This window comes from Hirundo rustica, chromosome 3 (assembly GCF_015227805.2).
Source record: "Hirundo rustica isolate bHirRus1 chromosome 3, bHirRus1.pri.v3, whole genome shotgun sequence".
Lineage (NCBI taxonomy): Eukaryota > Metazoa > Chordata > Aves > Passeriformes > Hirundinidae > Hirundo > Hirundo rustica.
In genome coordinates this window covers 62,336,479-62,349,774 of record NC_053452.1, presented here as the reverse complement: position 1 = coordinate 62,349,774, position 13,296 = coordinate 62,336,479, and the positions used below count along the sequence as shown (strand labels likewise).

The 13,296-nt window shown below is 40.1% G+C and overlaps 1 protein-coding gene across 1 annotated transcript in view; it reads right to left on the bottom strand.

Moving 5' to 3' along the window:
* Positions 1-5: 5 nt before the first annotated feature.
* SOGA3 (SOGA family member 3) overlaps positions 6-13,296 on the bottom strand; it is a 40,456-nt gene continuing 27,165 nt past the window's right edge. Inside the window, 3 exon segments of the mRNA XM_058419690.1 lie at positions 6-645; positions 1,261-2,436; positions 3,048-3,119. Coding sequence (XP_058275673.1) covers positions 556-645; positions 1,261-2,436; positions 3,048-3,119 — 1,338 coding nt within the window. The 3' untranslated portion in view covers positions 6-555.

Genomic DNA, 13,296 nt, shown 5'->3' with positions numbered 1-13,296 from the left:
AAGAGAACAGTCAATTAATGGAATAGCAAGTCCAAAGTTTCAACAAAATAAACAGTGAATTAGACTATGCTTGTGGAGGGACCAAGTGCCCATCTCCCATTTACTTCAGTAGGAGCTCTGCATGGTCAAGCCCTGAAATGTCCAATTGTTAAATGTTCAACTGTTGTTTTTTGTTTAGCGAAAATACTAATTTGTTTTAAATTTGTGTAAGTCCATGCAGTGCTCTGCCTTTAAGCTAATGGGAGCTCTACAAGCTCAGAACTACTGCTAGATCAGAAAGTGAGCATGCTAAATGCCGTCTCTCTTTGATTTCATGCAATACATGTATAGTAATTGATTAGCTTTAAACTCACTGCGTCTGTGACTTTCTGATACAAGGAAACAAAAGACTAATTAGTCAGCATAGGAATAAGAATAACTTTCAGCTTCACCTGGCAACTACTTCGACTGTAAACTAGCAAGACAGCACAAAGTAAATTAACACAGCAAGAGACTTACAAAACATTGGATAACTTCATTAGCAATAACAAGATATGCCAATTATAGGATTGCATGTTAAGATAAGGATAGGTAATTTTCATTTTTCATGGCAAAAAATCTTGAGTCAGCAAGGAGTTTGCTCCCCAAAACCTCTCTGAAACAACTCTGCACAAAAACAAACCACAACAAAGATGCTTGTTACTGCTGCATGCAAGCAGTGATTAACAGGTCTTCAACAAGATGCAATCTATTACAGCAATTACAATATACTGTGTAGCTCTGTGACTCCATAAAGTAGATTTGCATGGTTTCTTTTAATCTGTGGTTTGCCATTTTTGAAATTTAGTATTTCCTCCTGCTTAAAATTAATAAAATTTTCCTTTTATTCATTCAACAGGAACCCATCTACTTAGAGAACAATCATATCCATTTATGAATCATGTTCATATGTACCAAAAATACTGTTTGCACTGCCTTTAGTGGCAATGAAGGCCTAACTCTGACAAATGCAATTGCAAAGCCAGAAAGGAGTAAAATGTTCTACCTCCTAGAGCATAATTTTAGTTTCCAGGAGACCAGATTCATTCACTGTTCGCAAACAACGCTATTGATAGAATGTTCTCATATGGCCAAATGAGGATCTTAAGTAATATAAGAAACGGTGATTTTTGTCCACTGCCAAGAATAAAGAATTTTATTTTTGTGCCAAAAATCCAATCTGAGGTTTAATTTGCTTGGCAGAGCCTTTTTACCTGTAGGCCGTAATAAGTAAAAGTCTACCTGACTCACTGACAAAGGTTCATCTGCACTGCGATCGTCCGAAGACTTCGGAACTTCGAGTCTGTCGATGAAAGCCTGGAGCTCTTTCCTGAAGGCCTTCATCTGCGCATTGATCCGGTACAGAAGCTCGTGCTCACGTATTCTGCTGCCGTCGTCTTCCTCGTCCATCAGTCCAAAGAGGTCCCCATTAGCTACGTAAATTCTTGCCTCTGTGATGATGGTGCTCGTGTCGGAAATTAAGCGATCTATTGTCTTGCCCAGCCGCTCCGCTTCAGAGCGAATGTCCTTCATCTGCTGCCTGTCGGTGAAGCTTTTCTGCCACCCAGACGGCGTTGGATAAAAAGACCTCGTGGGTGTCAGGCACCGAATGTTGCGCACCTCTTCGGAATCGCTTTCCCCGCCAATGGGACCTTCCCTTTTGCGGTGAGGGGGGCGGGAATCATCATCGCTCTCCTTTTTTCCTGCATCGCTTTCCGCATCACTGTCTCTGGGGCTGCCACGGATACCCAGATGAGAGGCCAAGTCGTAGCGCTGCATGTTGGACATTAAGACTCTGTTCTCATACTGGAGCTGCATGACTTTGCCACTCAGCTCGTTGATCTGCATCCGTGCAGCTTTTAGCTCCTCCTGTAATGCTTCTGTCTTGGCATTATCATGGTGCCTAGAGCTCTCATGGGCCCCAGACTTGTACTTGTATTTGTTCAGCTCAGCTGTTATGCGTTTGTTTTGTTCTTCTAAATCAGCTACATTTCTCCTCAGTAATTCTGTTTCATCTTCTACTAGCTGCAAATGTTGTCGTAATTCTGACAGGGATTCATTCTGCTCTCCCAGGAGCGGGTTAGTGGTCCCTGAGAAATCGTCTCCTCTTAAATCATCAAGTTCTGCTTTCAGTCCTCTATTTTCTACTTCTAATTCCACTATTTTTCTCCCAAGAATGTTAGCTTCCTCCTCCACAAGCCTCAATCGAAGCTTGAGTTCAGCTTCTCTTGTGGTAGGTGGCCCACCTGCTTCACCTTTTGGCAAGGGACTGTCCAAATCCCCATAAAATGATCTGTATTTTTGCAGCTCATGTTCAAATCTGTCTTTCTCTTTATCAATTTTAGCCATTTTCTTCCTCATCAAGGCTGCTTCTTCTTTGACAAACTGTAGCTGGCATTTCAGGTCTTCATTGTCATCCTTGGGGCAAAAAAAAAAAAGCAGTATTTGAAGAAACTTGAAGTCAAACAGGAGACCTCCAGTGGATTGCTTAACTTACAAGATTAGCAATCACGGCTACATGGCTTTAGATACTAAGATATTTTCCTGCAATATTTTTTGCATTGATCAATAAATTAAAAAGAGGGGAAAATACTATTTTACTTGTGACTAAAATTTTTGCAGTCCCCAGAAATACCTTGGGGGGTTGGGAAAAGGGGCACTTGTAAAAAACCTTGTATTTTCTATGCTTGCAATATCATCAGAATTTACAGTATTCCAAAATCCTGAAGTCAGCAAAATAGACCCTATAAATCTTGTTTCACTGCTGCTGCCATTTACTTTGCCTAAAATACAAAGTAGGTGAAAGCTGATGGGTTCTGTTGCAGCACCAAGTTTGTTCAGGTGGTCCTTGAGATTAGTAGTGTATGACTGCAGATCTGGGGTAAGAGCTCTTCCATTTCACAGCACACAGGAAAACAAAGGGCAGAGAAAAAAGAAAGCCCAGTGCAAATATGTAAACCATGTACCCCATTTCCATAGTTCCCTGTAGTCTCCACATAAGAACCAATGCTACAGTTACTGCAACATACCTCTGTTGGTGTCTGCTGTGACTTTTTTTCCGATTTTGGTAGGTCTTTGCTTCCTCTCCTTTTCAGTGATTGCTGCAATTACAACAAAAGGACATGCATTGAAGTTTACTAAAAGTATACTAAAGATGTATATAATTTGTATAACACTAATTTTAAACTATAGTAAATCAAATACAATTACAAAGGAATAAATTTCTCATAATTTTTGACATACCAAATATAGAGGAAAGATGCCATCACCCAAAAATGAAACAGCAATGGCACACAAATAAGGTTTTCATTTAATCAGTCTGTTACCGATTTTATTCAACACATTTTAAGACTAATTGTTGGGGGTTAGGTTTAGTTTTTATTTTTTTTTTTCTTTCCCTATAGAATTCCCCCCCCCCCCCCCCCCCCCGTAAGTTGCTAAGAGACTAAATAATGATGCTTAAAGGGTACTTGACCCACACAAAAGAAACGTCGAGGGTGGGGGAAGATCACTTAAGTTTAGGGGAGGGAAAGGCTCAGGGGGCTCCGGGAGCTAAGGGTGCCCTCCTCCTGCTCTTGGCATCAGAGAGGCCGGTGGGGCGACTGCTGGCTGCGTGGAGTCCACTGTTAACGGAGGGTCCGGTCCTGGGAATTCCATCCTCGGCTGGAACGCTCAGGAATTCAGAGCCCCTCGCCTGCCCTGCTGGAGCTGGGTCAGCCCCGGTCCAGCCGCCGCGGCTTCCCCAGCACCGCTCACTTTGCCTGCCGGGACACCCCCTGCCTGCCGGGACACCCCACCGCTTCCAGCCGTCAGCCCCGAGTTTCCACCGCTTTGGTTTGGTGCTCCTGGGATCCCAAGGGATCAGACTGCCCGGGATTTGTGAGACAAAGCCCCTCAGGGTTCTTGGTTCTGTTTATTATTAATGCTGTGGTTGTTGTTGTTGTTTGTTTGCCTTGTTATACTTACTAGTAAAGAAAAATCTTGGAGCTGCTGACAGCAGAAACTTCGTTATGGAAAAGCAGCAGCAGTGGAAAACCACTGCCACCATCCCACTGGCAACACTCAATGCTGATCCTCAAGGAAACAGCGGGAGCCAGGCGAGTGAACGTTAGTATATAACACCCCTATTGCAGCTGTTCCCAGCTTTTGTGTTCCCCAGGTAAACTGTAGGTCCCAAGGCAGGACAGTGATCTCCTCAGTGAGCCCCAACACCATCTCCCTCTGAGGTTACACTCTGATACAAAAATCCTTTGAGAAACATACATTTCCCTGCATCAGCTGAGAGAGAATCCAGCTCCATCTAAAAGCCATTCAGTTCCACAGACTGGGAATTAGTATATGTTCATAATCCTCAAGAAACAGAGTACAGCGAGTCTGTATGTTGCATATAACAATCCTATGCACCATTTGCCTGCTGGTGCTAATCATCCTCTTTCTTCTGCAGATCAACTCCATTAAAAATTCCTACACTCATGGACTGCTCACTCAAAAGGAAAAGTTAATGCCATAGAAACACTCCCATGTAAATCAAATTTTTATGTCTCCTGCAGAAACATTTAATGCTCTCAGTAGACCAAACAATAAAACAAATCAAAGATCATAGCTGGATAGCTGTAAAACACAGGCTTTTAATGGAATCCAGAAAAGACATGAAAACAGTTCAATTCACTCATTTTTCCCTTTAAGTATAAGCCCAGCAAGTTGTTTGTAAGTCTACAAACAAAATGGTTCTTTTCCAGTCACCTACAATTTATCCTGCTGTAGAAATGGTGCATGGATTTTTTGGAAGAATTTTGTTGTTTGCTTTTAGAATTGGAAAGTTTATAAAGCCCTAAACTTTCAAAGTAGGTTGCAGGAGTTCTTCCTCTGTATCACCATTAATTATACCACTATCTATCACCACTTTGAAAAAAATCCTTTTCAAATTAGTTTACACTGTAAACTTTTCCTTGCCCAATATTTATGCCAATACCACCCACTGATAATAATAATATTAAACAAACAAATAAATAAATAAGCTATAGTTAAACTATATATCTGCTTTATTACCTAAATGCCTTTTGTTCACCCTGTTGAGCTCAGCTTCTCTCCAGAAATAAGGAAGTTCTGGAATGCTAGGCTGAAACTTCTTTTGTAACCTACGACTTTACAGAACATAAGAGTTAAGAAAATGTACTTTTCTAGGTTTGATGTGAAACAAAAAACACCTGGTTTTCTCCTTTCTTGTTCTATATTTTTGGTGTTCCTTTTAGTAGTCAAGATAGCAACATCCTAATTACAACAGTATTTGTGGCTATGTAAAGATTAGGCACTACTTTCTATTCTGCTCTACTTGAATTACAACCAACCCTCCAGAGCTTGTATTGTCCACCAACAAAATCCCAGCATTTAGCAAAAAATTTATAGCAGAAAGCGATGAAGAACATGCACAATTCAATTAGTAGGATGATGTGGGTAAGCAGATTAGGCCCAGCTGGAATTGGTATGATCTCTTTTCATATGAAAACTACCATGAGACAATTCCTGACCACTGGAGGTTAAGATCTCACACATCTCAGCTGACAGATAACACCCTCACAATCACAGTGTCCCACAACATCATGTCAGGGCACTGAGGCAATGGCGATATCATACTAAACAAAGAATGCCACATATCAAGAAGTATATTCTGATATAAATATTAATTTTTTGCCATAAATACTAAATTTTTGACAGTTTCTTTAAGATGTGCATTTCACAATTTACAGTGGCTACTCTATCAATTCTCTCAAGCCTTGTATTACTGCAGTCTTCCAGTTCAATTTTCAACATGAGAATATTATTGCTGCTAATGAAATAAGTAATGAAATTCACTGCAGCAAAATGGAAAAAGGAAAAAAATGTTCAAACTAACATATGCCAGAAACAAAAAATAGCAACTCAGACTCCTGCATGGAAATCTTCATACTAAACTGAGACTGGATGCTACTAAAATTGTCTGCACATTGCTTGTCACTAAAACCACCTCTGCTGCTTTCTCAACTGTAGCAAAAAATCTGCCCTTCATATGCTAGAATTGGTTTTGAGAGTTTGTTGTGAAGGACAGTTTGTGGGCTCAGATAATTTTTTCCCATATTATTAAAAAAATCCTATTCAGTATCCACAGCCTAGATAAGGCTGCAGATGAGGTTTGTATTAGATGCAAACCAGATCACACACAAAGGGCAATTCTGTTGCAGGGCTCAGCAGCATCAATTCTCCAGCGACCTTCACTGGAGTTTATCCAATGTCTTGCTGGAGATGCTAAGCACTTCTCAAGATGGCATAATCCTTCTCTTGCCAGACCTAAATTGCAAGCCAAATGTGCAGTCCTAACATCACCTGTCATGCTCAGTGCTTCTCAGATGGAAAGAGACCTGAAATCTAAGAATCACACAATAAATCTGAGAATAACACAATACAGAGGTAATTGCATCACACTCCGTGGAGCAGGAAAGCTATAATATTATAATACTATAATATTTAATACTCAAATTCTTCCTATCTGGTTCTAAGCTAAAAGAAATATCCCAGCAATTAATAAAAAATCCTTAAGCAAAACCTACCAAGTTCTTTCAAGATGCTTAGGTTTGATTATTTCAAGCCTGATCTAGAGATATGTTAAGTAAAAATTGGGAGGAATTCCTGACACATCAAGGGATCCGTGCATGCACGGGGGCTCCATAACAGCCTTCCTCCCTCCTCAAAGAACAGGGCAAAGTGTGTGCAGCTCCTCAAATCTCCACAGCTACCACAAACCTCCTCATCTGCACAAAACTGTTCTGTACTGGGCAATGGTTAGCTGACTCCCAGATGCTGTGACACGTCTGCAGAGCTTTCAAAAATCAGACCAACACCATCTTTACAGTCTTGAAAAGCCAATGAATATGGAACAATTTTTGGGCTGCACAAACTTGCCTCTGTGTGGCATGGAGTGACTATGACCAGGGAAATGCAAATTTGCCCTAAGCCTGTCTCTGCATTTTCCCTTTAGTCAATATGGCTGTGTAACTCATGGAGCTGGATCAAATGAAACACAAGACAGATTTTTTTAGTTTTCTGACACTGGGTCTAATGTAGTAAAAACTAAATTGACACTATCCATGTTGGCAAATTGAAAATTTATATTATCTGACAAAAAAAAAAAATCTTTATTTTTAAAATGTCTTCCTTATTCTGCAACTCTTAGTGCAATTTGCCAGCTCAAGACCCTAGCTTTGTCTGTCGTTGGCACAAGTACACAGAATGCTTCAATACTTCACTCCTTCCACCACCATTCAAGAGCAGAAGTCTTGAGGATTTCTGTATTCTACTTGCTTGCAAAATTAAGTCACAAATGAAAAAGCAGAGGATAACTGAGATGCAAAAAGCACAGCATACCTGACCACAAAGCAAACACAAAGCATATCCCCATTAACTGTACCAATGCCCTCTTCATACTTAAACTGGTTTATTTCAAAAACATTGCTGAGGAGCAATACAAAATGGAAGCAATTTTTACTACTTCACTAGAGAGAGAAAAATAGTTCTCATGTAGTTGAATGACTTCATATTGTAGAAGAGAAAAGAGAAGTTGACCTCTAATATTTGTATTATGTCATTTGCATTTATTTAGGAGTTATTTCAGTTATCACTTTCAGATCCTTTACCATTATTTATTTATCAATTAAATAAGAAAAAATAGAAAGAAGGGAAAAATATATGCAATATTTACCCTTTATCTAGAGAAACCTTTCACAGTTTGAACTAAAACCACATTGTTAGAGCATATCATAGTAACTCTTGTGGTATAACTAGGTAAAAGCATTCTTTGCAGTGCATAACTGAAGCTGCATATTTATGCTTGCATTACATTTGTTTCTTTCTTTTCCTTATTCAAAAAAAATGACAGAAGATGAAAGCTGCCTTTTCAAAGCTCTCACTTACATCCCGATCAAATAGCCATCTAAACTGATACTTTGCTTTCTGTGATTACACACTCCTTCATCCACCAGGCTAATACAAAACAGTGAAAACAATTCCTCTGAGGAGGAAGAGCTCTTCTGCCATTTGAACCTTTCAAAACATGGGAGAGCTAGACATGGTTATTTCCCCAATGCTGTCCAACTAGGCTTTGTTATAGATGCAGAAATCACAATAATCTTACACTTGGCTCCCTAATCCTGAAATGCAAAAGAAGATCTCAGAACATCATGAATATTTTGAAGTACAACTGCAGGGATAAGTTATTGTACTGCGTAGTGATGCTAGTTAAGCTTTTTCTAGGGCTTCCTAAATTGTTGTTTAGTTGCCAGCTCTGCTATTTGTCTGTTCTGAAAGAAGAGATTCAGTCTTTTTGTCAGGGTTTGCACAATGTCTAGTATAATGCACAGCTCCAACCTTTATCTGGGACTGACAGCATGACAGACAGCATGTCAATACAGTTAAAACCACTACCCCATAACAATGGCAATAATCACAGGCACAGATATGTATATGGGAATTATGAATTAAATACATATGAGATTTCTCAAATATAAAGTGTTTTTTCTCTCACCTAGTACTACATGTAGAGTTTTTAAGTCTTCTTAGAAGCATAAGTCAGAAGAGATTTCAAATAGATTTTCATGAGAATGGGAAAGTGCCAGCAATCAGATTAGGTTCATTGCCTTGGTTACACAAATGCATATATATTAACTAAGCGTAGCTACAATAGCACCCCCACACCACCCCTCAAAAAAAAAAAAAAAAAAAAAAAAATTGTGTCAAAATTAAAAACAATGAGAAGAAAATAAGAATGATTCTGCACATAGTGTACACTTTTACACTGCATGTTGGAAATATATAGAGAAGCCTGTTCTGCAAAGTTGTGGGCTGATCACACATGTCCATTGGTGTTCATGCTCATTTGATGCTCAAGAGTCGCATTAAATGCCCAGACAACACTCACAGTCCCTCACGTGGATTCACAGGGTGGGATGGCATCAGACACAGGCACATCCATGTGCATTTGTAGGTGCACAGCAGAGAAAGGAGCTTAGAAGCTTGCCCTCTGACACACTTCCAGTTACGGGAACATGCCACCAAAAAATCAGATTTTAGAGTTCATTTGAAAGGATGCAATAATTGAAGATGAATTCATGTAGGAAAAATTCTGGAATCAGCATTTGGTCTTAAAGCCTGAGCAGTGACCAGAAGATTTTCTGTTAACAGGGGAAAGAAATCCAGCTATTACTTCTCAGCAATCACTACTCTGTCCTCTGACTATAAGGAGGAGTCTTCTTGTTACTCTTGGTCTCTTCTCTCGTCTGTGTTTACTTGGGGAAGCTCTTTTGTAAAGCTAACTCTTTGTAAATTGGCTGAAAAATATCTTCTGTTTACTTATTCTTATCCTTGTATTATTTTCTGAAGGTATTCCAGTGTGATCCAGACACAAATTAAACACATTTTGATGAGCAGTTCATGTAAAGAAGGTGCTCTAGAAAAAATCAACCATGAAGGCTAAGAGCTGAAATGGAATGAAGGTGTTTTATAAGTACGGACAGCCCCACACCTACTTTCTCACTCTGGTACCACTCTCATCTGAGACAACCTAAGCCTGCATCCAATACTTCCCCTGGTATTTCAACAATGCAAAGATGAAGATGAGGGAAGGGAGGATACTGCAGCCATGGCTAGAGTCCAGCTGCTTCACTAACTTCAAGAAGCTCCTAAGACCCGTCACTGGATCCCCATGTCCTGTACTCCTACATAATGACTCTTCCCCCTCACTGAAACTTGCTCAGCTTCTTATGGGAAATGCTTATTCCCAGCAAGGGAAGGGGCTGTGACTCTTAGGCTAACATAAAACCTTAACGTAGAGGTTGACCTAAAACTATTATTTCAATGTTCCCTTTGCTAGAAATGTGAAAATCTCATTCTGAAAAGAAGCTTGATAGTCTTCCACTCATTATAAATATTTGATCACTGGAATGTATTTTTAATTAGCTATCATGAACAAATATTTGACTCTTCAGCATTTATCATAAATGTCAGCGAACCAGCAAATTACCTGCAAATTAATACCTCAGCAGCCCTAATGGGGCTATGAAAGAATCAATTCTAGGTCTTACTCTAATTAACATTTTTTCTTACTAACTGGAAAGAAGACCCATAAAATAACATTGGACTGCAGGGTAAAGGTTGGAGAAACACTAAATATTAAAAGGGAAGGTCAGTGATACAAACCTAAACTGATATCAAATAATATCAGTTTTAATATGACTAAATATGAAGACACAGATGTAAGAACAAGGAGTAAAAGCCATGCTAAGACAACAGGAGAACTGTCTAGAGAATGGAGTAGATCTCTTGAAAAGCCACATCTCTGAAAAAAACCTGCAGGGTCATTGACAATGATCACCTGAAATTACATTGACATGTAATTTTGTGACCAAAAGGTTTATTAATATGGGATGTAGGTATCAAAACTGAGGTTCACTGTGCAGTAACTAGAAACAATGTGCCTCTCCACAGAATCAAACCAGCCTCATACAAGTGGAAAGCTTCACTTCCAAGTAGTGCCTACCTTTCTCCATTGAGGGAAGTCAAATTCCTAACCTAGGTTAAATGCTTAACTTTTACATGGCTAAATGACATCAATCCTAAGCATGTAGATTTTAAACAAAGAAATGATCAAACACCAAAACATTGATGCTGGATTCTTGAATTTAGCAAAGCAGAAAGAAAGAATGTTTCCTGCCTGGCAACTAAATTTCAACAAATTCAGATGAGAAGGGAGGTGCAAATTTTTACCTGTTACTGGGACAGTTAAGAACAGCTGTGGTAGACTGTTATCAGCTGTCAATTTTTAACACAGACCAGCATCCTCTTCTGAAAAGTAGGCATCAGTTTGAATAAAATAGCTGGGGTATTTTATGACCTGCGTTATTCAGAAGACCAGATTGGTTTATTACATAAGACAGTTCTGCCCTCATAATTTTGGAACACATGAAACTTGACCAAACTTTGGGAACTGAGCAACAATACTCCTAGAAGCACATCACAAGAAAAATAAACCTTTGTGTGCATCTATATATATGAGCAAGGCAATATTGCAGTTCACAAGTCTCTCTGGAGGACTGTTACTGGTGCCTCTAATTAATCATTTAATCAAAGATTTAAACTGCTAGCATCTGTAAATTTAAAATAATTTAGACCAGCATGTAATTTAAAAGACTGATGGTAATCAGGGCTGTTGGATGTCATCATCAGTCATGCTTTGCAGGGATGTAGAGTCCTCTCATTACAGACAACGCTGATGGAAACAGATGCATGGCAAATACCTTCTATGTGCAAGTACTCATCTGTGACCTAAGCAAAGGGCTTTTCTGTTATCCTAACCTGGATTCATTGCTAAGCTAGCCAAAGTCAATTAAAACAATCATGCAAGCAGGATAAGGCAAAGCAAAACAGACTTGATACCTGCAGGTTTTATTCTACACATCTTGATATACATGCAGTTGTTAATACTAGCAATGAGGGGGAAAGAGGGGAAATCACATCATAGGTCAAAAAATCTAAGCAGAAATAAGCACTTCAAAAAGGCACACCTGCACATCTAAGAGGTTAATCCATTGCCCTTCAAAATAAAAAAATGCAATACTTGGAACTCTTACTATGGAACATTACCAAAATCTGGACTTCTCAAATGCCAGAAGGTTGGATTTCTTGATACTACGGATAGTGAAGTGGAAAAACAAAACAAAACAAAAAACCCACAAACAAACAAAAACCAAAAAAAGAGCAAACAACAACAACCAACCCCCCCCCCCCAAAAAACCAAACCAAAACAAAAAAACCCAAAACCAAGCAAACAAACAAAAAAAAACCAACACAAAAAAACCCCAAAACAACAACAACAACAAAAAAAACCCCAAAAAACCCCAAACAAACAAACAAACAATCACACACACACACACAAAAAAACCAAACAAAAAACCAAAAACCAACAAAAAACCCCCCCAAAAGCCGGGTGCTTCTGCATCCCAGAACCCAGCCACTCCTATATCTGGGTATTCTCCCTGTCAAGTGACATACACTATAGCATACAGCTACAAATGTGTGCAAATGAGAGGGTCTAAAAGATGACAGTGTCTAAAAGAAGAGGGTCAGAACACACCACTGCTTCCTGAAGTGACATATCCATCCGGGGCAGTTCAGAGGTAAAGCACAACCAGCACACTGCCAGTTTATGAAGAATCAGCTGGCTGCCTTGAGCAATGTCACACAGAAGCCATTTGTTGGGCAGCTTTCCCCGCCACTGTATGAGTACAATACTTCCCTTGCTGCACTTTGTTCCTCCTGCCTCGCTCCCACGCTGCACGTGAGGTATGTGCCCGATGGACAGTTCAGTACTCTGCACACAGACACACACGTGTACAGCTGCACGACACAGAACACGAGCAGAGGCACAAACCACTGTGCAATATCAGTGCCAAGGAAAAATGCCCTGCTTGGTAGCACGTAGCTGCCTCAGATCTCCTGTTGGTTCATTGTGTTTTGCCTCAGAAAAAAGTCTCCTTGGAAAAACCTTGAGCTCTCCTGTTTAGCAGAAGCAACCTGGAAACCATTTCCTTTCTCCCTGTCCAGAAGTGACCTTTTCTACCCCTTGTGTGCTCCACTTCAAAATGGGAAAACAGATTCTGCTTGTTATTAGCAAAAACAGATCAGAACAGCTGAGGCTGAAAGAGACCTCTGTTATGACCAGCCCTCACAACTGGCCTCAACAAAGTACCCTGGCACCTCCACAAATGGACAAATGTTTTGAGTCATTAATCATTTAATAGTCCAGTCTCTCACAACCTCTGAAGATCTAGTCCAGTTCCATCTGCTCAGAGCAGAGACAACTGAAGCAAGCTTCTCAGGGCCATGTCCTGTGTGGTCTTGTATTGGAGTCCAGGGCATTCCTTTGGCTGCCCTGGAGGGTCAGAGACCTGGACAGGGGGGTCTGGGACCCCAGTCCAGAGCTCAGAGAGACACTGGCTTTGATCTCAGTCCGTGGGAAGGGCTTCTTGCACTGCAGGAAGCATTGCAGGCCACAAGAGTGTGAAAAATAGTAGTTTAGTATATCACAGGGTGAAAAAACAATGGGTTTGGATTTCTTGTATTGAAGTGAATGGAGGCAAGATAGAGAATTTGGGGCGTTGTTTCCTTCTTCTTCTTTCTTCTCTCCTCACTCCATTTCTGCAGTGATGTTGGCACAAAGTAGTTAGTGAGGATTGGGTCAGAGTAAAGATGACC